Genomic DNA, 24,342 nt, shown 5'->3' with positions numbered 1-24,342 from the left:
TTCAGAGTGAAGCCACCATCATGACAAACACTTAACTACAGCTCGAAGCAATTACGGTCTATAGGAGACACTTCTAGCAGCGCCAGAGGTCCGAGCTTCTCCAAGCTGCGAGACACGCACATTGCATTGTCTGACGCAGATGTGCACGGTAATGCCAGCCAACTAAAGCACGCCGCCAGCCGTCCATTGATAGGCCGATCACTGGGCAGTTAATGACTCTCGCTATAGAACTCCCACTAAATCCACCTGTCACCATAAATAAAAACTAAAAATCGTGCTATCATCGTAAGAAAATTTTAATAATACACAGTGTGTCCTAGGATGAATGGCCAGTATTCAGGTATATAACAGGAATGATCATTGGAAGCAAAAAAGTAGAGTAAAGAAGCACTCTAAAATGCGTACCCTAAGAGCTATGAGCACTTTTTCGTCTTCGGTACTGTGAAACAAATCTCTTCTACTACTAACTCTTTGATTTTCATACTATGGGACCACGTAGTATGGACCAAAACAAGAAAAATGTGCTGTGAACATGGACTCTAGAGTGCATACCGTAAGAGCTATGAGCACTCGTTCAGAAGAAGAGATGTGTTTCACACTAGCGAATATGTACAAGTGCTCATGTGCCTGAAGGTATCCACTGTAGAGACCATGTTCACTGCACATTTTTTCCCTTTTTTGATCCATATTACGACCTCTCAAAATATGGAAATCAAAGAAGTTGCAGGAGAAGACATTTATTTCACATTATCTAAGATGAAGTAATGCTCGTAGGTCTTAAGGTATGCATTTTAGGTATCATGTTTACTAAACGTTTTTGCTTCGACTGATCGTTCCTGTCACATACATAAATGTTGAGAATTCCTCGTGGGACGTCCAGTGTAGGGTATATAACTATTTCAGTAGCAGTGATGAAAAGATCTTGATTCACTTGTAATAGTGATTTGTAAAGGCTAACAGAAATTATTAACGCTGATTCAAACACCATATAGTGAAAATAAATAAATGTAACATTATGTATTTGCATTCTTAAACCTGTCGCATCTAATCGCTTTATTTATGACCGATTAGCAAATGTCACTCAAGTGCGATGTGTTATAACTAAAAAATATAACTTAATCTGAAGAAAAATGTATCAAAAGCTGAATTATAGGTTTAAAGTAAATAATACTTCGGTGCTATATCTGTTAGCACACAAATGCATGTTAAAGGTACAACCGGGGTGGAAACAGAGTTTATGCAACACGAAGAACCAGTCGTGGCTTTAATCTTCTGGTTATGCTCCTCGTGAGTACTTCGTTGTGACATTAAGCGTTGATTTTACAGTTCGGGAAATTACGGTAACAACTAAATCGTCATTGCAGTTTGGATTATGGGTAACATCTACATTTACATGGTACTCCGCAAGCTACCTAATGCTGTGTGCCGGAGGCTACTTGTGGTATCATTAACTGATCCCCCCCATCCCTGTGGCACTCGTGAATGGCTAGTGGAAAATCAGTTGTCGATAACACTCTGTACTGGCTCCAATTTCCCGTATTTTCACGTCGTGGTCATCACGCATGTTGTGTATTGGAGGAATTAAAATGTTGTCCGACTCTTTCTGGAAAGTTCTCTATCGAAATTTCAATAGCAAACCTCTCCGTGATGCACAACGTCTCTCGTGCAACACCTAGGACTGGAGTTCGTACAGCATATCTGTAACGCTCTCGCGCCAACTAAACGAGACACTGGTGAAACCCGAGGCTCTTCGTTGGATATTCTCTATCTCTTCTGACAGTCCTAGCTGATATTGATGAACAATACTCTAGAATCGGTGGAAGAAGCGCCTTGTAAGCCGCTTCCTTCGTGGAAGGGTTACATTTCCTTAAGGTGCTTTCTATGAATCTGTCTGCCGTCTGCTTTTCTTACCATTTTTTTATATGGTCATTCCACTTAAGATCACTCTAGATGGTTACTTCTTGATACTGTTTCAAACAATTTGTCGTCAGTAGTATAGTAGTGCAATAGTTGCTTTCTTTTCCTATGTATGTACAACACACACACATCAAATAAGTTTTGTACCACCCCAGTTCCCAGAACTCCTGAAGATAGACGTTGACTGTGGATATTGTATCACAGACACAGTCCCTCTGACTCTTCAGAGATGTCACTAAACCCGCCCTTAGAAGTAAACAACCGTGCATGAGTAGCGCCTATTAGACGGAGCGGGTCCGACAGCCGATCAGTTCCAGTCGTTCCACCAGGAAGGAAGGACGCGGCTCATGCTTTCTGTAGTTCTACCATGCGTAGACGGTCAATACCGCCGTTCGATCGCGTCCGCATGGTTACTTTGTACCAGGAAGGGCTCTAAATAAGGGAAGTGGCCAAGCGTCTGAGTGGACCAAAGAGTTGTTGTTCGCACATGGAGGAGATACAGAGAGACAAGAACTGTCGATGAAATGTCTCGCTCAGGCCGCCGAAGGGCTATAACTGCAGTGCATGACCTCTGTCTACGGTTTATATGGCTCTGAGGAACCCTGACAGCAACGCCTCCATCTTGAATACTGCTTTCCGTGCAGCCACAGGATGTCGTGTTACGCCTCAAACTGAGCGCAATAGGCTGCATGATGTGCAACTTCACTCCAGACGCCCATAGCGAGATCAATCTTTGCAACCACGGCACCATGCAGCGCGGTACAGATGGGCTCAACAACATGCCGAATGGACCACTCAGGATTGGCATCACGTTCACTTCACCGATGAGTGTCGCATATGCCTTCAACCAGACAATCGTCGGAGACGTGTTTGGAATCAACCAGGTCAGGCTGAACGACTCAGACACACTGTCCAGCGAGTGCAGCAAGGTGGAGGTTCAGATGGCTCTGAGCACTATGGGACTTAACTTCTGAGGTCATCAGTCCCCTATAACTCAGAACTACTTAAACCTAACTAACCTAAGGACATCCCACACATCCATATCCGAGGCAGGATTCGAAACTGCGACCGTAGCGGTCGCGCAGTTCCAGACTGTAGCGCCTAGAACTGCTCGGCCACACCGGCCGGCAAGACGTGTGCAACAATAGAGAAAACGCCACTTGTAAAGGAAGAAGCCCTCTGAGAAAAAATGCCTTTGCGAGTGCGTTGTCTTTGTAGCCTGGGAAACGAAAGGTATGCTCAACAGATATGAAAGTTATTGCTAAATAATTCGATGGGCGAGAAGAAGAACATGATTTGGCCAATCAGATGTATAGACATTCGCTGAAAACTATGCAGGACATTAAGAGACGAATTGTCCTGGCTGGAACTTAACTACTAGGCTTCAGATGGGCTCAACAACATGCCGAATGGACCACTCAGGATTGGCATCACGTTCACTTCACCGATGAGTGTCGCATATGCCTTCAACCAGACAATCGTCGGAGACGTGTTTGGAATCAACCAGGTCAGGCTGAACGACTCAGACACACTGTCCAGCGAGTGCAGCAAGGTGGAGGTTCAGATGGCTCTGAGCACTATGGGACTTAACTTCTGAGGTCATCAGTCCCCTATAACTCAGAACTACTTAAACCTAACTAACCTAAGGACATCCCACACATCCATATCCGAGGCAGGATTCGAAACTGCGACCGTAGCGGTCGCGCAGTTCCAGACTGTAGCGCCTAGAACTGCTCGGCCGCCCGGGCCAGCGGTGGAGGCTCCCTGCTCTTTTGGGGTAGCATTATGTGGGACCAACGTACGCCGCCGGTGGTCATCGAAGGCGCCGTAATGGCTGTACGATAAGTAATTGCCATCCTCCAACCGATAGCGCAAACGTATCGTCTTCATGGACGAAAATTCGTGCTCCTAACGCGCACATCTTCCCTATCACGCACATCTTCTGAATGATTTTCTTCAGGATAACGATATCGCTCGGCTAGAGTGGCCAGCACTTTCTCCAGACACGAACCCTATCGAACATGCCTGGGATAGATTGAAAAGGACTGTTTATGGACAACGTGACCCACCAACCACCCTGAGGGATCTACGCCGAATCGCTGTTAACGAGTGGGACAATCTGGACAGACAGTGCCTTGATGAACTTGTGGATAGTAGGCCACGACGAATACATGCATGAATCAGTGCAAGAGGACGCGCTACTGGGTATTGGAGGTACCGGTGTGTACAGCAGTCTGGACCACCACCTCTGAAGTTCTCACTGTGTGGTGGTACAACATGCAATGTGTGGTTTTCATGAGCAATAATAATGACGGAAATGATGTTTATGTTGACCTCTATTCCAATTTTCTGTACAGGTTCCGGAACTCTTGGAACCGAGGTATTGCAAAACGTTTTTTGATCTGTGTATTTATTTACGTTCAGCGTCAACTACCACAGCCTGCACCATTCATCACTCTTCTGCAAGACATCCTGTAAATCGATACTGGCTTCTTGCGTTGGTACTTTATTGTAGACAGTGGCATCATTTGCGAACGGTTTTCTGCTAGATCATGTATATATATTCTAAACAGTGACGGCCAAATCACACTTCCCTGGGTACCCTGGAAACTACCTTTACATCTGTTGATTTTGTTCCGTTAGGAGCGACGTGTTGAGCTCTGTCTGCCAGGAATCCAGTCGAAAATCTGGTCCACTACTCGGGGAACTTGTATTTTTTTCCCACTAATTGTCAGTACGGGGCAGTGTCAAATGCCTTCCTGAAATCTAGGAACACGGCATCAAGCTGAGCTCCGTTGTTTAGAGCGCTATGGATCTCATCAAAAGATAGAGCGAGTTAACATTCGCAAGATCTCTGTTTGCGAAATCCACGTTGATTTTTGTAGAGGAAATTTCACTCTCCAAAAAGTCATAATTCCTAAGCATAAAAAAGTTCCATCTTTTTAAACAGATTGATGTCAACGGTATAGGCCTATAATTATGTGCATCTGTACTACGACGCATCTTGAGGACGGGAATCAGCTGCGCTTCTTTGCAGTCGATAGGTACCTTTCGTTGGTTCAGCGATCTTTGATAAACTGCTGCTAGAAAGTGTTCAAGACCTTTCGTACATTTTTTGTGGAATCTTATAGGTATCTCGTCTGGTCCTAATGTCTTTTCACTACTACACGATTGTAGTTGTTTTTGTATTCTGCTATGTGTTATCTCAATATCTATCATTTCGGCGTTCATACGGCGATTGAAAGGAGGGACCGTGTTACGATCTCCTGCGCTGAAGCAATTTCGAAAGACTAAATTCAGTATTACGGCCTTCTCTCTGTTATCTTCCTTTACGGTGCCAGTATTGTCTTTGAGTGATTTAATAGATGATTCGAACCGCTTACTGGTTTTATATAAGACCAAATGCTATTAGATTTTTTACTCAGATCGGTTGACAGAATTCTACTTTTAAAGTCACTGAACGCTTCTATCATTGCTCTCCTACGCTCGTTTTCGCTTCATTCATGTTTCGTTGGGGAGTTAGGTTTTGACTTCTCATGTATATTTGGCGAATCTCTCTTTGTTTACACAGCAGTTTTCTAATATGGCTGTTAAACTACGGTGGGTCTATCCTATACCCTGAGACCACTCCCGGAACATAAATAACACAAGACAAACGCAATAAAAATGATAGGACAATTGATAACGATAACATTCCTACAATATCAGTTTTATGAGAGAATGCTCATAGCGAGACAGTGTACAAGTCAGAGAAAGGCTAGAAAGTGTTGAGGGCAACCAGGACGGGGAGAGGATGGCGAATCCGCTCAGCATCCCCTGCCTCCCTCTGCAGAGCCACTAGCTGCTCACCACTATGAAAATAGAAGAGCGGGTGAGACGTACTCTGATTTTTTTTAGTCAATGTCAACAACGTTCCAAAACGGAATGTAAATCTTGGGAAGTGAAAATCTCATCTTCAGGTTTCATTAGCTATAGTATTGCTGTGGTGTATGGAATCCTCACCAGATAAGGCTGACGGAGGACATCGCAAAAGTTCCAAGAAGAGCAGCATGTTTTGTTTTATCGCGAAATAGGGGACAGAGTGTCACGAATACCATAAGAGTGTTGGGATGGCAATCATTCAAACAAGATATTTTCACGAAATTTCAGTCACCATCTTCCTCCTCTGAATGTGAAAATATTTTGTTGTCACCGTCCTACATAAGGAGAAATGATCATTATAATAAAATAAGCAAAAACAGAGCACTTACAGAAATATCTAAATGTTCATTTTTCCCACGTGCTGTTAGAGAGTGGAACGGTAGAGAAACAGTCTGAGGTTGGTTCGAAGAACCCCCTGCCATGCACTTAACTGTAAAATGTAGAGTAGTTATGTAGATGTAGAGTACAGTGTTTTTTTTAAATTTGTCTAATTTCTGTTAAAGATGGTTCGTGAGTATGGTATGCCAGCATACAAGGTGCCCCACATGAAATCGGTGTGCCTCACGCCCGAGTTTCAAGTAACAATGAACTAACCAAAAACGAGTAGATCGTAGTAACGTCAGAAAACATTTAGTTACCTGTTTATAAAAGATGCAGTGTAGCCAACTTTCGAGACAGTGTTGCCATTTCAGAAGCAGTTCCACCAGAAGTGACTAACCGATACTTGAGGCGTACCGGTTTCACGTGCGACACCCTGTATTATGCCTCCGGTGCGATTTCATTTTTTTTTTATTTCATTATATTGGAGGATAAAACTTGTTATGGATAGTAATAGGTTTTTTATGGTTGTGGCAATGCCCCTTGTGTCCGAGAATGTCGTTTTGGTGAGAAATGTGACTAGCCTAGCAACATATTTAAATACCGATAGTCTCTATGAATTTGAAAACTTGCTGTAAGATTGGTAATACAACTGGAGAGAAGTTTACTGCGAATAACAATCACATCTCTTTAAATATACACTAATGCGTTGGTTTTACACCAACTTGGATCAGTTCATGCTTAATGATTCTATTCTTACTGTAAACGAAATGCTGGACAGATAAATTTAAAATAAATTTTATCGCTATTGACACTAAGTCCCACTACAGTTAAATTACAGTATTATCACATTTTCTCTTTAACACGTTAATGGAGCGTGTACTACAGCGGAAGCGTGTGGATCCATGTGCAGTACTCTCACCGAATAAAGTGGTGAGTGTGCCCTATTCGAACCAAGACATAGTTACGCATTTCACCTCAGTAAGCTACTATCAGACACAAAGCTGAATGTTTCAGTTCGGAACTAGACAATAAACGATAATAATTATCAAAATTACTTTGGCATCACATTTGTTCCTTCCCTTGCGAAAACAAAAACTCTTAGAAGTGTATAAAAATTCAAGATGAGAAACAACATAAGAACGAAATTGGTAGAAACGTCCTGTGCAGCACAAGCGAACTTTCTACACAACGCTTCGCAATCTCTAGTGTTCTCTTCTGCATAGTATTAAGTGTCAGTATTGGCAAAATCAGGAGCACGGCCAAAACTTCTAAATGAGTACACGTACATTGTGTATATAACGCTGAAATTCAGACAGACAACTTGGAGCCATGCATTTGCAGGCATTGCTTTGTTGGGCCTGAAGCGACACCAGGCCACTATAAAAAACACAAAAATCTTCGTACTCCCACACTCCCAAGAAATCTTCAAATCCGAGCCTTACCTTGATAACTTCACCACTCCCTCCTGAAGACCCGCAGACCTATGTGATAACATGATGTCCGGTTGCTTTCCCTACACGAATCGTGAAAAGAGAAATTGAAGTCGATCATAAATTTCCATCGTAATGGTTACGAGTATCTCATTATATTATCTCCAAGGAGTGAAGTAACCAGGAAGTTTGGTACCTTCTAAACAGAATCTCAACAAACCACGCCAGAACTACGGCTACCCTGCACAGATGGGTTATCATCGATAACACCGAATGCGACAGCAGAGCAGTAGACACACATTGTCAGAAGAGAAGGTATCCTGAAAGATGGAGTAACATCGATATACAGTTCAGAAGCTCTGTGAATATGAGACCCTGAGACAAAACGATAATTTTTAGCTTATCTGGAACTAGTGTCCCATAAGGTACTTTAGCAAGTGATCCTGTAGTCTCTGCAATACTCCAGCTTTTCCAAGCCAAGATATTAGCATAAGGGAAAGCTTCAAGGCGACCATAATCTGTATGATTGCCCCAAACAGCCAAGGTCAGCCACGTACTGCCTCCAAATACGGCTTGTATATCACAGGTAAACTCCATTCGTACTCCACGAAAAACATTAGGGCCACCCATAAGCTGCTGCTTATTAAACGGCTCACTCAAATCAATGTCTATTGCTCTGTGTCGTATATACTGGAGCACTGCACCGCCATCGACGACGATAACCACGTCGCAGAAGCATTGCTGAGGCACGTCAACGCAAAGTGAACGTTTATTGTTTATTAACAATAATTTCTCAATCCCTATTCCCTTAGAGCAACTGCATGTGTCTATTCACACTACTGAAAGGGTCAGGATGAACAAAAGTAATCATTCGACCAAGGTGAAAACGGCAAACTGTCTGTAAAAATTGGCATGGAATTCACAAACTGGTATCAAATGTGGCGTAAACGTGGCAGGAAATTGACAAACTTGTTTTAATATTGATAAATTGGTCGTAAAAATTGCCATGAAATGGTTGGATTTTTAGGATAGACCAAAATCCAGATGTGTGTAAATGTGTCCAATTCTTGTGGAAACTGTGCATGGTTTGATGCGTGATGTTAAACTAATAAATTAAGTCCAACTCCCCCTTTTAAGCAGCTTTATTTATATTCTGTAGTGAAGGAGTCAGGTTCTTTTGTAAATTATAAATACAAAAAGTAATGTGAGGTAAGACACTTTAAGATGACAAATTATTATGTCATAGGATATTCTGCAAAATTGCGGTAGATGTCAACATAAGACACTTTCAAGACACCATGGGAAAAAAAAGTCCATCCACTCCTCTAGGTGAACTACCTTTAACATATCAACGAGGTATTGGTCATTGGGTTTAAAACCATTGCTACACTACTTGGACGGACAACGTAATCTCGCAACTGTAATAGGCTCTAGGAATTCCATGTGGTAATGGAGTTGGACCGAAGCATGAACACGGTAAGCAGAAAAACGGACTGTTACTATTCACAGAAGAGTCAGTGCTCACACGCCGACGCCGTGCCAGTCAGTGATGTATATTGTAGGGCTAAATGCAGATATACCAACCTAAAAAGTTTTAACCACTGACTGCAGCCTACTGTGAATTCTTAACACTCCCCGATGCAAGGAAGTTGCCATGTGAGTATTAGCGTCCATGAATAAGAATGCAAACGGGAAAAATATATACCTTGTTAACAGCTGGTCGCAAGTGATGCTCCAAAAACGACCAGGTTTGCAAAAGAAGCGGCGACACTTTCAGCGCAACCCACCCATCATTTTGCACGACAATGCGCGGGCGCATACAGCACAAGCTGTGGCTGCTCTGTTCGTTCGATTGGACTTGGGACTGGGAAGTACTGTACCATCCACCATACTTCCCGGACTTACGTCCTTGTGACTTTGATTTGATTCCGAAGATGAAGGAACCGTTTCGTGGCACTCGCTTCAAAACTCTTCCAGAGATTCGTCAGGAAGTAGACCGCTCCATTCTCACCATCAACAGAACAAGCTCTGCTAACGGTATACTACGCCTTCCACATAGCTGGCAACGGGTTCTACACAGCGCTGGTGACTACTTTTGAAGGATAATAACAGGTGCAAAAGTGTAACTCTTTTGTATCGGTTGTGAATAAATAGTTGCCACTATTTAAGTTCCAATCCTCGTATATGAGAGTTTTTGGTGGAACTGAAATGGTATTCCATGGCAGAATATCAAAGTAATTCTCGAGGAAATCTAACTGTGTGATAAATCTGCCTTCTACCCCATATATCTCACATAAATATCACAGGATTAAGATAAGCACGCGAGCATGCAAACACTAATCTGGTCTCACACCTAATGTGCAATATGTAGAGGAAAAGGTCCAAATATAGACTAGCTAAAGTTTTTATAAAATAACATTTTTCTGTTAGTGATTAAATTATTGAAGAAACCCTGGACGGCACTATAACATGTGCTCTTCATCGTTATGGAGGATTAAGCAATTGAAACACATTCTTCTTAGTTTAAATAATTTATTTCAAAAACCGATACCAAACACCGACTTTTTTCTTGGGTCCAAATATGGGCTACCTTTAACATGAAGGAAAAAATATTTAAAAATATGTTTGATATTTGCAGTGCAAGTTTATGCAAGTTTATTTGCAATAATCACAAATATAAACTCCACTGTCCATCCCTGCACGTTTAGTACGCGCTCACGTACGGCACTGGATGCAATGAATACAAATTTGGATGCATTAAATACAAATTTCTCCGTTGGTATCCGCTGAATATGGGGCGTCGCAGAATACGCACGATACATCTGTCCCAGAAGGCGTGCGGTCTGTAAAAAGCTCGAAATCATTTTCCTCGTTGTCTAGGATAGGCTCATTCTCAAGAGCCAAAGAAACGGGTACACCTGCTGTAGTGTCCCTTTTTGCAATATTCACCACTATCGAGGTGAAACATAAATATAAATGACTGTATGTGACTCAAAATGAATTACAAACATCGATTTATCTGCGAAAGGTAATAACACTAACTGTAAAAATATACAATATAGATCGATAGATGCAGAAAAGACATTATTTTTATTGTATGAGATTATAATGTGTAAGTAATTAAAAGAAATATTATCTTTGTAAGAGTATAAAATACAATGCAATGCTCATTCTCCTGTCTAGTCTGTTTTGTTCTGTTCGTTCTGGTACGCAAGCTATTTTGCTGCGCTAGCATTTGTTTCTGTCGTAACGTAATTGCAAATATTTAATGGTGTAAACTGGGTCCTAGTAAGAATATATTAGTATAAAGTGATCTCCGTGTGTTATTTCAAGAACCTACGCCACATTTATCTTATGAAAAGAATATTTAATGAAAATTATTTAGCATGTTTCCAGCTGCTGCGGAGCGAGTAACAGTGATCTCTGACTGTTAAAAATTAGACGCCATTACGCCGTACATTTAAAAATATTTTTTCACAGCACAATGTCTGATAGCCGGAGCGGAAGAAATTACGTAAAAATATTCAGTGAGATTAATTGAAGGAATCCAGTGAAATAATTTCATTAGAACTTGTCTATTTTCTGTGATAGTGAACTGGAGCTGAGTAATACTACGTTACTGCATTTACAGTAATTTGTAGGGAGCCTGTCGCTCGATAAAACCAGATATAATACGTAATTGGCAACCTACGAAATTCATTATTTTGCTTATTGTATCTCTTTTGTATTTTTTTAAAGCTAAACGTAAAAACTAACTTCACTAAAAATCAGTAACACATCACGATAAATCAAAGGACAAACAAATTTACTAGGAGAGTGTTTCCTCTAAATAAATAGTATACATTATTTTTTTAGAGATGTAATACTGCCTAATATCGTGTAGGCCCCTCGCGAGCGCGCAGAAGTGCAGCAAAAAGATGTGGCATGGGCTCGACTAATGACTGAAGTAGTGCTGGAGGGAAATGACACCATGAATCCTGCAGGGCTGTCCATAAATCCGTAAGAGTACGAGGGGGTGGAGATCTCTTCTGAACAGCTCATTGCAAGGCATCTGAGATATACTCAATAATATTCATGTCTGGGGAGTTTGGCAAACAGTGGAAGTGTTTAAACTCAGAAGAATGTTCCTGGAGCCACTCTGTAACAATTCTGGACGTTTGGGGTGTCGCATTGTCCTGCTGGAATTGCCCAAGTCCGTCGGAATGCACAATGGATATGAATGGTTGCATGTGAACAGACAGGATGCTTACGTACGTGTCACCTATCAGAGTCGTATCAAGACGTATCAGGGTCCCATATCAATCCAACTGCACACGGCCCACCCCATTACAGAGCCTCCACCAGCTTCAACAGCCCTCTGCTGACATACAGGGTCCATGGATTCATGAGGCTGTCTCCATACCCGTACAAGCCCATCCACTCGATATAATTTGAAACGAGATTCGTCCGACCAGGCAACATGTTTCCAGTAACCAACAGTCCAATGTCGGTGTTGACACGTCCGGGTGAGGCGTAAAGCTTTGTGTCGTGCAGTCATCAAGGGTTCACGAGTGGGCCTTCGTCTCTGAAAGACAATATGGATGATGTTTCGTTGAATGGTTCGCACACTGACCGTTGTTGACGGCCCAGCATTGAAATATGCACCAATTTGCGGAAGGAAGGGTTGCATTTCTGTCACGTTGAACGATTCTCCTCAGTCACAGAATCTTTTTCCGGCCGCAGAGATGTTGGAGAGTAGAGGTTTTACCGGATTCCTGATATTCACGGTACACTCGTGAAATGGTCGTACGGGAAATTCCTCACTTCATCGCTGCCTCGGAGATGGTGTGTCCCATGGCTTGTGCGCCGACAATAACATCACGTTCAAACTCTCTTAAATCTTGATAACCTGTCAATGTAGCAGCAGTAATCGATCTAACAACTGCGCCAGATACTTGTGTTATAGAGGTGTTGCGGACCGCAGCATCGTATTCTGTTTACACCTCTGTATTTGAATACGCATGCCTATACTAGTATCTTTGCCGATTCAGTGTGTAATTCGCCAGGCGAAGATAGTCGACTTTCTCTTTCTTCTGTGGATTTTTTGTTTTCTTGCCTTTGTTTGATTTTGGAATCTGCTTCTGATTAGGAAAAGTTACCTTCTCTTCCTCTTCAGGAACCTGTCCAAGGAACTTATGAGCTCTTCCTTGGACGGTGACCCTGTAATCAACCAAACTTTTGCAGCTTTCCGACCTCTATCGCTTCTTTTCTATGCAACTGTAGGTACTGGTGAAATGTCAAAGGGCTAACAAGAGCCGAAGTTCCTGGTTGTGCATTTGATGAGGAAGGAATGAGCAGAGATATTCCGAAAACGTTCCTGACGGAAAAGAGGATGAACCTGAATTTTTTGGTATGTCTGCCGTTGGAGGTTCTGTGTTATCCGTTCGCGACGCTCCTGGCTGAGAGTTGAATGAGGTAAGAGACACTTGCGCTGGTGCGGATATTTGTTCAAAGGATAAATCCCTGGCGCTTAAAACCGGTTAACCACGCGGTCTAGGGCCCGTTGTCAGGGTCAGTGCGGCTCCCCCCGTCGGAGGTTCGAGTCCTCCCTCGTGCGTGGGTGTGTGTGTTGTCCATGGCGTAAGTTAGATTAAGTAGTGTGTAGGGACCGATGACCTCAGCAGTTTGGTCCCATAAGACCTTACCACAAATTTCCAAAACCGCTTACTGCAATCTGACCAGTTTGAATTTACTGACAAGGTTTCCCGAACAGATCCGTTACTTCATGTGCTGTAACAGGTTTCGGAACATATATGCTGTCTTGCCCACTTACTGTAATAGCCCTTAAATGGTCCCATGAAAGTTTTATCGAGAGGCTGGTCCTTGGGATGCATCTGGGCCTTATCAATCACTTCAGGGTTGCGAACTTGTCTGTAGTGTCCATCTAAAACAAGGAGAACGGGCGACCCTTTGGTTGGCTTGACCGTTTTGATGAAGTGGTCGAACTACAAATGAGTTTGTATCCAACAGGAGGGATGGGCTCGGCCGATGCTTCCTGGACGAGCACCTTTAATCAACTGAGAAAAATAATGTTCGATGTAACTTATACAAACTCGCTGTACAATCCTTCAGTGTTCTTGGTGCTTGGTGATATGATTACCTGTCTTTTTTAAAGACGTGCGGTTGTTTCGCAATATGGACCCGAGACGGAGATGAAGGCATATTGTATTTTGCTACAACAGGCCTCGTTTTTTCTTGCCGAACACCTTCTTCTCCATGTCAAGTATGATCTATTGAAAATATGTTATGTGGTTTACTTTCGTAAAACGAAAATTGTTTGTGTAAGAAACATGCAGGAGGACATTAGCCTACGACCGCCGTTTTTGTAGCATAATAATTAATTCGTGCTTATCCTCTCCTGCAGTCCCAAAGGTTGCAGGTTACGTTCTTTGCCAATCTAGTATGCAACAATTCTTGCATGCCAGTATATCTGTCATACAGCTCACATTTCTTAGACTTATCAATATCATCGTTATACTAAGTGGTTCTTACATTTGGTTTTTTGTACATTTATCGAAAAAGAAAAACTATTTGATTTTGAAACTATCTATACATGATACGGCCGCGCGGGGTAGCCGAGTGGTCTGGGGCGCCTGTCACCGTCCGGCCGGCTGTCCTCGTCTGAAGTTTGACTCCTCCATCGGGCATGGGTGTGTGTGTTGTCCATAACATAAGTTAGTTTAAGTTATATTAAGTAGTGTGTAGTCTTAGGAACCGATTACCTCAGCATTTTGGTCCCATAAGACCTTACCACAAATTTCCAATTTATACATGTTACGCCTTACGTATGGACGTTAATTCTCTTCAATTGAATATGTATATATTTTAAGCTGTTGTTTAAGCTTCCACCATTCCAAGTAACGTATTGTACTTTGCTTTGCTACTTGATGCTGAGGATGCCACCTCAGACAAACTACTGCTTACTATCGTTATTTTTTGCTTCATGGTGGTGTCACCTTAACGCTACAATGTGATATAGTTGATATGAGTTCATTTTCTCGTAACCAATGTTTGTTTTCTCCATACACCATGTTAGTGCTATTAAAATTATTTATTTCATGACAATGCATCCTATATGCAGAATATCTGTTGGTAGGTAACCCCCGAAACGCGTTATAATAAAGTCATCTGTTTGCGAACTGATGATATTTCGTCGCAGGTTCCCCGTGTATCCTTAGAGCAATAAGAGCTGTGACAATGTCCCTATACAACAGTATCACTTTAGTATGAACTAGAAATCGGTTAATATTTGAGCCATACGGACCTGTCTAAAGCTATTAGATACAGTTTGTCAATTACGTGTTTCGTAATATTTTCGAGAGAAAAAATGTACACCAAGTACGTTCCGCCCTGTTAAACGAATGCCGAATTATGATTTAACAGTTGCTACATCTGATTTGGATTATGAACAAAATGACAAAATGGCTTTACATAAGTCACTCGATACAGTGGTCAAAAACAATTTACTTCATTTAATCTGTGTAAATAGGGCTGATCTAAAAAAGTTTCCGTTCGAAGGCCGCACTGTCAAGAATCGGTATACCAATCAGGCAATATCAGGCATTGAGAGAGTCATCTCACGGAGGCAGCAGGTTGCATATACCCGTTTGGTAAAACACCGTGTCCTGTAGCTTGAGAAGTCCATAATTGTCTACTGCACGTCGTTGACCGACAGGAATCGACGACTCTTCAAGGCCTTTTTCGAGGCATTGGCGGAGATCAGAACAACAGGGCTGGCGCTAGAGGGTCTCCTCCTTGAGTTGAGGTAATTTTTGCGTTATGACATTTACGATGCAAGGACGTGCATTATCATGAAGCAGCAGCATCCGTTATCATACAACGGTGGTTTTCGATAGACATGCAGCCCCATACAAATTCGTCGTTCTCTGATGGATGTCTACCGGTGTTTATCCTCCACGAGACAAAAAAAGTATAACAGCACGTTGCTCCCATCTCGGCGCATTTGGTAACAAAATCGCCACAGTTAAGTTTCTGTATTTACCGCACGGACGTTAGAAAATACGAATGCCACACACATCCATTGCTTATATATCCGCATCAGAGTCGCTCTATGTTACACATACGTCGTAACATTGTCCTCAAATGGAAACTGACCCTTTATATGACGTTCATAAAGTATCGGAAATTTTGTAATTTCGCTAGTCTTATTAGTGGAATTCGCGCGACTTTGCGTTGTTGTGTTGCTAACCATGTCTGAAACGCATCTGTACCCTGGTACCGTAGCTATATTGGATGTTTAGTCTGTCGTCAGTTATCAAGAAGGCTACCTATAAATAGCGGTTATTCATTTGTTTCAGAAATGGGTCAGAGAACTTGCATTAAATTTTGCTTAAAATGGATAAAATGTAACAAAATTTTAGGTAATATTGAATATTTTTTGTTGAGTTTGATGTGAGTAAAACAACCGTTTACGAGTGGTACAAACGTTTCCAAGTTGACTGTGAGTTTCGGACGCTCTAGCACATCTACAATAGACGACAACGTGGAAGAAGTGAAAGAGATGATTATGATCACCTAAGCACAACCAGAGAAGCTTCTGATAATTTTGGCTTATCAAGTGAATCAGGCCATGAAATCTTTCCGGACGTTTAAGGTAAGAAACATGCGAAATAATTCGTGGCTTCTGCACCACGGTAATGCACCTGCTAACACTTCACTGCCTTTTCGTGGATTTTTGGCGAAAAAAAGACACTGTAATGATGCCCCAGCCTCCATAGTCTTTACAAAAATAAAAATAACCTTAAAGAGCCGACGTCTTACAAGCACAGATGAGTTTAAAAGTGCATCACTGAAAAAGCTAAGAGCTTCCCCAAAGATCAGATTCCAAAAGTGTTTCGAGGATTGGAAGTAACTCTTGCAAAATTGTTTAATATTCGTATCTAATGGGGATTACCTCGAAGGCGATAGCATTTATGTAAATGGAGAAATGAAATTATTCGCAAGAAATGAAAATTCTGATACTTTATGAACAAAAAACACCTCGTACACAGGTATTAGTCATAACTCCACGTTATTACCGTGGTGTGTGTGTTTGTGTGGGGGGCGGGGGGGGGGGGGGGGTGTTTGTGTGTGTGTGTGTGTGTGTGTGTGTGTGTGTGTGTGTGTGTGTGTGTGTGTGTGTGTGTGTGTGTGTGAGAGAGAGAGAGAGAGAGAGAGAGAGAGAGAGAGACGGAGGGGGGGGGGGGGGCGGGGGGTAGACAGAAAGAGAGAGAAAGGAAGAGAGGTATAGAGAGAGGAGAGGTAGAAAGAGAGAAAGGTAGAGAGAGAGAGAGAAGGATGTGTAAAAATGCTCCTTGGCAGTAGGGAATTGCAGCAAGACCAGTGGCGATAACAGTGGTATGATGTATGCTCCAACATGCACCGCACACAGCTTGTGGGGGCATTATTTTGGATATAGAATGTTCAAGGGACTTTCTTTCATTTCAGTGCCACTAAAAAAGACACACATATAGGTTTGTTCCCTATTGCCTGAAGGTGTAACTGTAATCTGTGTATCGTTACAAGCGAGGGAATCCGTGACGTGATGTGAATGCATACATTGTGTGCAAGCTCGTGCAAGTCACCCACTACTGATGTCACTAATAACATCTAACACACTCTCTTCCATGCCCAATGTTTTTCTCGACACTCCGACAAGGAGGGATCTGGTTTCTCAAAGGCTCCTAAGGGCCTATTCAAAAATACTGTAACGAGGTTGCCGTCGCTGTGGGAACAGCTAAGTATAGCTACGTTGTGTAGCCATTTGATTGCATACACTACGTTCATCTGAAATCCCCTTTTTTGTGTGTGTGTGAGTTATGTCGCTGGCAATGAAATGAGTGAGAGACAGGATAAAAATTATGTGTAAATGAAGCACCAACTACAAAAGGAGCTTCTGATATACACGGTGTCCATGACTGAACTTACAGTTCCACAACGCTGTAGAAAAAGAACTACCGCTCAGAATGACGTTAAATTGGAATAGCAAATTATTGACTCCGTGAGAAACATCATGAAACAAAAAATATCGAAAATTTTACCAAAAGATAGCGCTGTAAGCATCTTAACGTAAATGTGATCGGCTACAAAAGTCAGATGAAATTAAATACGACGGCTATTGTTTGAGCTGAACATCACACCATACATACTATTCCACATGAATGACCGCAGAACTTCGGCAGTCAACAGTTGTGGCACTGTTAGGTACGTAATCTCATTCAGCATAGCAAGGCTGTACCGCATCGGGTGAGAAAAATCGGTTTTTAATTGCCCTGAGGCCCGAAACCTCATAAATTGCCAAATGACATCGGTTTTTAATTGCCCTGGGGCCAAAAGCCGAATAAAGAGCAACATAACACCGGTTTTTAAATCCCTGTGGCTAAAAACCGCATACACAGCAAAATAACGGACGTTTCTACTTGTCGTGATGCTAGCGCAAGACATGCTTAATATGCTGTTCACCGTGTTCTGCAACAGGCTGAAATCAACAAACAGCATTTTCAACAACAGATCGGAGTGTCTCGGGGTCACGTTCGGAATATCTGGCTTCATTTCAGCTACTTTCGTAATTGGAGCACTGAAAACAATATCTTTCAGAAAACGCCACACACAGAAGTCATACGGATTAAGATCAGGTGATCTGTAGGGCCATTCTGTAGGGAAATGGTGGCTGATTATTCTAGCATTTCCGAAATACCTCTGAAGCAACCGATTTCCTGGCTGAGCACCATCTTACATAAAAATGATGCTACCCAAAAGTCCGTGCTGTTGAAGGGCTGGAATGACGATGGTGCTCAAAAGAAACTCATCCCGTTTACCACTGACGGTAAAGGCAACAAGACCCGCAGTACTAATCTCCGCGAAAAAAATATGGCGGTACAATAAACGGTGCAGTTAACCCGCACCACCTTTGCAGAATGAAGAAACGTCAGCTGAAGTGCATGCTGATTTTCCGTTGCCTATATTTGCAGTTCAGCATATAACATGTCCTTGGAGATAGAAATGGTCTTCTTCTGTCCACTGAAAGTTTCTTAGCTATTCATAGTCCACTTCCATGCGAATAAGAAATTCCAGAGTGAATGTTTGTCTTGCTGGCAGCTCATCAGGAAGCAACTCCTGAACATAAGTGATTTTGTATGGATAGCAATGCAGGACGTTTCGCAGGATTTGTGCACCGTCCTCGCAGTCATGTTCAACATTCGGCAATTTTCCTCGTGAACTGCATGTTTGCACACCACCGCTCGACCCCTCCTGCAATGCTATCACCACATCTTCGACAGACGCCGAATCAACTGCTTTGCTCCGTCAGCCTCATTGCACTACAAAACAACCTGTCTTTTCGAATTTTGTAACCATTTTCTCCAGACCCTTAGGAGACATCGGACCAGTGCCTTTTTTTCATGCCATTGAGTGTCCGGAACTTCCGCAGGGCAACTGGCGCGTAGTCATCTTTCTTGCAAAGGAGCTTTACCAGCAACAGTCCCTTTTATCCGTGACTTTTCCCCTTGCGTCAATAATATGCTGCTCAAATTTGGCGTCGTTCTGAACAGTGGTTGTCTTTTTACTGCGTTCTGAAAATGAAACTTTAATTATGGCTATCCTGTATGTATACACTATCACACACTAAGCATGGATAGACCTAGATGGACTATATTCTGTATTATTTATGTACAAAAGAAAAATATACGGTAAATGAATGTCTTCGTTGTTAATATGTGGCCATAGGATGCTATTTCAGACATGTAAAGTCAGCACTCCATGTGTGATTTAGCGTAAATAAGAGTTGCCTTTGACGAATTTTCTCTCATTTCGAAGAATATTTCAAGACGTCTCTAATTTGTACACATTTTAATGTCAGAGCAGCTGTGTTAGTGTGGTGGAAGCGTTAAACTCCAACCAACGCTCCTATAAATAGAATGCGATATAATGAGCAGGCGCCGGCCACTGTGGCCGAGCGGTTCTAGGCGCTTCAGTCCGGAACCACGCGGCTGCTAAGGTCGCAGGTCCTAATCCTGCCTCGGGCGTGGATGTGTGTGATGTCCTTAGGTTCGTTAGGTTTAATCAGTTCTAAGTCTAGGGGACTGATGACCTCAGATGTTAAGTCCCATAGTGCTCAGAGCCATTTGAATGAGCAGGCTAGCACTCCATCTTTAATGATGTAGCAACATAGGTGTAATACGGGCTGATAAGTAATGTGTATGACATCACATGCAGGTAGGAAGCTGAGCGAACTCATCCATGATGCCGTTAGTTTATACATATTGTGATGGACGCAAGTTCTAGACGGCAAGCATTTGTTTTTCTGGTCAGACAACTTACTGGAGTTGGGTCCCTGCTATGAAGTCGATTGAGCCAAGACACAGAAACATGATTATTTGCGGTGATGGCCTGCATTAGGCCCAACGTCGCTACTCTAAAGTAAAACCGTTATGTTCGTAACCCAACATTCTGTCAGCCGTACTAATTGTTACAGCACAATCTGGTAGTCATCCAACAGGATTTGAGGAGGGGGGGGGGGGGGGGGGGAGGAGGGATACAATGTATCGAATAGATGTAGCCGGGTGCCTATGGCATGTAAGTCAGGAATAGTGGAAACACGAAGTCTGGAAACGTGTTATGGAACTTGTCTGCTAAACGGTTTTGCATGCTAATTCATAGTTACACGCCGATATTTATTTTCTTACTTCAAAATTATCATTTCAGCAATATAAAGCAGGCTGTTTTCAAGAGGGTTCGCGGCTTTGAGAGCACTAGCATATCGTGTGAAGATTTAAAAACACAACCGTCTGGAGACTTTACTTCCTACATACCATGCTGTTTTCTTTGAAGTATTTTTTTCTTTATGTTCCAACACAGTATACGTGCCGAAATCTTAGGAACATCACTCCAGTCTTTAGAAAAATGGGGGTAACGATGATATAGTCATATCCTCCCTACAGCTTAACCTGCTTCCGCATATTCAAGTGGATGGTAGTGCATTATAACACTTTGTATTATACTTGTGGTGAAGTCTGTTTTACCGATTTCCACGGTTGCTATGTTACTCTTTCAGATGCAACTAACTGCAATTGTTATGGATCGCAAATTGTATTCTTGGTCACATGCAAGCGTCAGATACAACTGCTCCATACGTCATTTCGCTGCAGCAAAATTGCAGTACATCATCATACATTATAGTGACTGCATGCTAGGGTTATTTCCGGCGTGAACAGTTTGTTCTGGTAGTTCTATGACATTGCCTGGGTGGAACTTAGTGTTTGCTTGGAGGTGGCATTTCGAGTATAAAAAGACGCCTAGGGTTATAATTTAATATTACATGTCGGCTAAGCAGTACACATTTTTGCTGTCCCCATATACACGCATTTCAGTTCAAGCCATAACTTACTGACAGACATACCATCTACTGTCATGTGTAAAACAGCAGCTAGTCATATTGCTCATGTTTCTGGACGAAAAACATTTCTGTTGCAGTTAAAACCATAAATTATGTTAATTGTGCTTATAGCCCCAGTTAAATGGTGCCATAACCAAGCACCTATAATTTAATTGCTAGTCTACCTACCCCTATAGGCGAATTGAGTGTGTGGCTGAGAGGCTATACCACTTAAAAAGCACACATGTGCTGGTAATCCACTAAAACTGTCAGTGTTTAACATACTTGATGGTGTGCGAGAGACTTGTCCAAATATTATTTTGGACCTGGAATTTCCTCTCCCAGTATGGAGAGCCAAGTAATTCCATCATCTTCTCGTTACATTTCAGATGTGTTACGACCCGTGGCTGTACCTTTCATTCGATCCCTGCGAAACCCAACATTTCAGCAGAATAATTCACGACCGCATGTTGCAGGTCCTACACGGGCCTTTCTGGATACAGAAAATGTTCGACTGGTGCCCTGTCCAGCACATTCTCCAGATCCCTCATCAACTGAAAACGTCTGGTCAATGGTGGCCGAGCAAGTGGATTGTCACAACACGCCAGTCACTACTCTTGAACTGTGGTATCGTGTTGAAGCTGCATGGGCAGCTGTACCTGTACACGCCATCCAAGCTCTGTTTCAGTCAATGCCCAGGCGTATCAAGGCCGTTATTAAGGCCATAGGTGGTTGTTCTAGGTACTGACTTCTTCGGACTTATGCACCCAAATTGTGTGATAATGTAATCACGTGTCAGTTCTAGTATAATATATTTGCCCAATGAATACCCGTTTATTATCTGCCTTTCTTCTTGGCGTAGCAATTTTAATGGCCAGTAGTGTAGTTTTTTCGTGTAAGTATTGCAGTACACAACACACATTACACTGTCTCGACCTAAGGGTAAGGGGACTTCTCCGAACACACCGTGTAAGTGCACCTGAGAAATCAAAACTGACCGGCTAAGGAAACAGGCAAGGAAAAAACACAAAGTAAATAAAATGTTGTGCTTGGTTTATCGGTGTACCTGTGCGTCCCGCGTGATGGCGAGTATGGGGCACCGCGGCCGGTACTTGGCGATGAGCCTGGCGGCCTTGCCGCTGTCGGTCAGCACGAGGATGGCGGCGGCGCGGCTGTGCAGCGAGACGCGCACGGCGGCGGCGGCCGTGGCCTCCGTGTTGTCGACGGGCGGGCGCGCCAGCCAGCTCAGCTCGGCGAACAGCTGGCGCGTCCAGACGGCCGCCTCCGCCTCGCGGCACAGCTCGGCCATGGCGCGCACGCACAGCACGGGGAACTTGCCCTTGGCCGTCTCGCCCGACAGCATCACGCAGTCGGCGCCGTCCAGCACGGCGTTCGCCACGTCCGACGACTCGGCGCGCGTCGCCCGCGGAAGCCCCACCATCGACTCCAGCATCTGCGTGGCGACCACCACCGGCTTGCCCAGCCGATTGCACTTGGCCAGGATCGACTTCTGCGCCACGAACACCTGCGTCACACGTTTCTCCGACAGTGACCCAGATGAACACTGTATCTGTATGTTCCACCAGCCTGGCGGATTCTGTTTAGCGCCATCTCGATTCCTAACTGACTCCACAACCCTCGTGTTCTCGTTCTCGTTCTCGTTCACATCCGCACTCCCACTATTTCTGTTCGCTCTCCAACAAACTTTGAGAAAACTCTATCGCTTATCAAAATACTTCTCAAAGTAGACCACTTATTTAACTTCAAATTTCTGACCGAGGACCGAATGAATCTGTCACACATAGTGTTTAATTCCGCGTTAACATTTTGTAGACTAGCCACTTAATAGAATATTAAGCCTATGAAACCGGTCATTTGTGCCATGTTTTCAAGCGTTACTGGGACGTATTTAAATGCTGTATCTTCAAGACTAATACATTCCAAAAAAGGCCATTCCAAATTTACATTAGCTCTTTGATACATTACAAATTTTAAAATGAGGATGTCACAAACACAAACACGTGTTTTCAAGCGTTACTGGGACGTATTTAAATGCTGTATCTTCAAGACTAATACATTCCAAAAAAAAGCCATTCCAAATTTACATTACCTGTTTGATACATTACAAATTTTAAAATGATGATGTCACAAGACTAATACATTCCAAAAAAAGGCCATATAATTATCGTCCCAAGAAAAGAGGGCGAGGTGAATTTTTGAGTAATTTCTTCTTCTTGAACTTCGAAAATTTCTTGCACACTCAACAAACGTGACGCATTTACAGCAGAATTACACCAAACTGCGAAACTTAACGAGTACATACATTAAATTATGTCAATAGGATCGTGTTGGCTCAGCCATTTAGGACAACAGAGGTAAAATTCGCTAAGGATTCTTTCGAAGTAAATCCAGAAATTCACAACAGTACAGCACCAATCAAGGAGCAGGTTGCGAGACGTCCGTACATTGTTTTCATACGAAATGCGTCCAGTTTTGGAGCGACAGGTGGCTTGCGGGTCGAGAATATCGCGGCCCGCGTGGAATTTTTAACACAAAGTCGCAGCCCGATCTGTGTTCGAGCTTGGTCTCCAAAGGATTAAAGAAACTGGCGTTCATGGGATTCATAAAAATATGGTGACCTCCCAACTGTCCTGTCCAGTATCCCAGAAAAGACCCTACTTTTTGAAGGTGTAGCCGCCCAAACAAAGAATGACTTGTATGGCATTGTTGGTTGGAAAACATCGATGGGTAGGTTCAACTGCCGAATCCTAAAACTAGTTAATTTTAATGGTCTTCATACAATCGAAGCCAATAAGAACTACATGTTAAGCAATTTCGGTTGACCAATAACCATCTACATTCATACACTGCAAGTTACTGTACAGTGCGTGGCGGAGAGTACCCTCTACCGCTACTAGTTACATCCATTCCTGTTCCAGTTGCAAACAGAACGATGGAAAAACGACTGGCTATATGCCTAATTATGAGTGCTAATTTTAAACAGAGCTAGAGAAAAACGACTGGCTATATGCCTACATATGAGTCCTAATTTCTCTTATCTCAGAGCTGCTCACAGGAAATGTATGTTGGTGACAGTAGTACCGTTCTACAGTTAACTTCAAATCCTAGTTCTCTAAATTTTCTCCACAGTGTTCCACGAAAAGAATGCCGCCTTTCCTCCATAAATTTCCACTGGCGTTTCTGAAGCATTTCCATAACACTTCCATGTTGAATAAAATATTCTCGGACTTCTTTTCGCGTCAAATCTTGGTAAAACCTCGAGCTTTCGACGATATTCACCACCATCGTCATCGTCAGGAACTGACTGGCTAAACAGCAGCT

The 24,342-nt window shown here is 42.8% G+C and overlaps 1 protein-coding gene across 1 annotated transcript in view; it reads right to left on the bottom strand.

The window, feature by feature from the left end:
- LOC126274964 (pyruvate kinase-like) overlaps positions 1 to 24,342 on the bottom strand; it is a 194,926-nt gene that overhangs the window by 130,859 nt on the left and 39,725 nt on the right. The window contains exon 6 of the mRNA XM_049977162.1: positions 22,067 to 22,525. Coding sequence (XP_049833119.1) covers positions 22,067 to 22,525 — 459 coding nt within the window. The remainder of the gene's footprint in view (positions 1 to 22,066; positions 22,526 to 24,342) is intronic.

Source organism: Schistocerca gregaria, chromosome 1, assembly GCF_023897955.1.
Source record: "Schistocerca gregaria isolate iqSchGreg1 chromosome 1, iqSchGreg1.2, whole genome shotgun sequence".
Classification (NCBI taxonomy): domain Eukaryota; kingdom Metazoa; phylum Arthropoda; class Insecta; order Orthoptera; family Acrididae; genus Schistocerca; species Schistocerca gregaria.
This window is presented reverse-complemented; position numbering and strand designations above follow the sequence as displayed.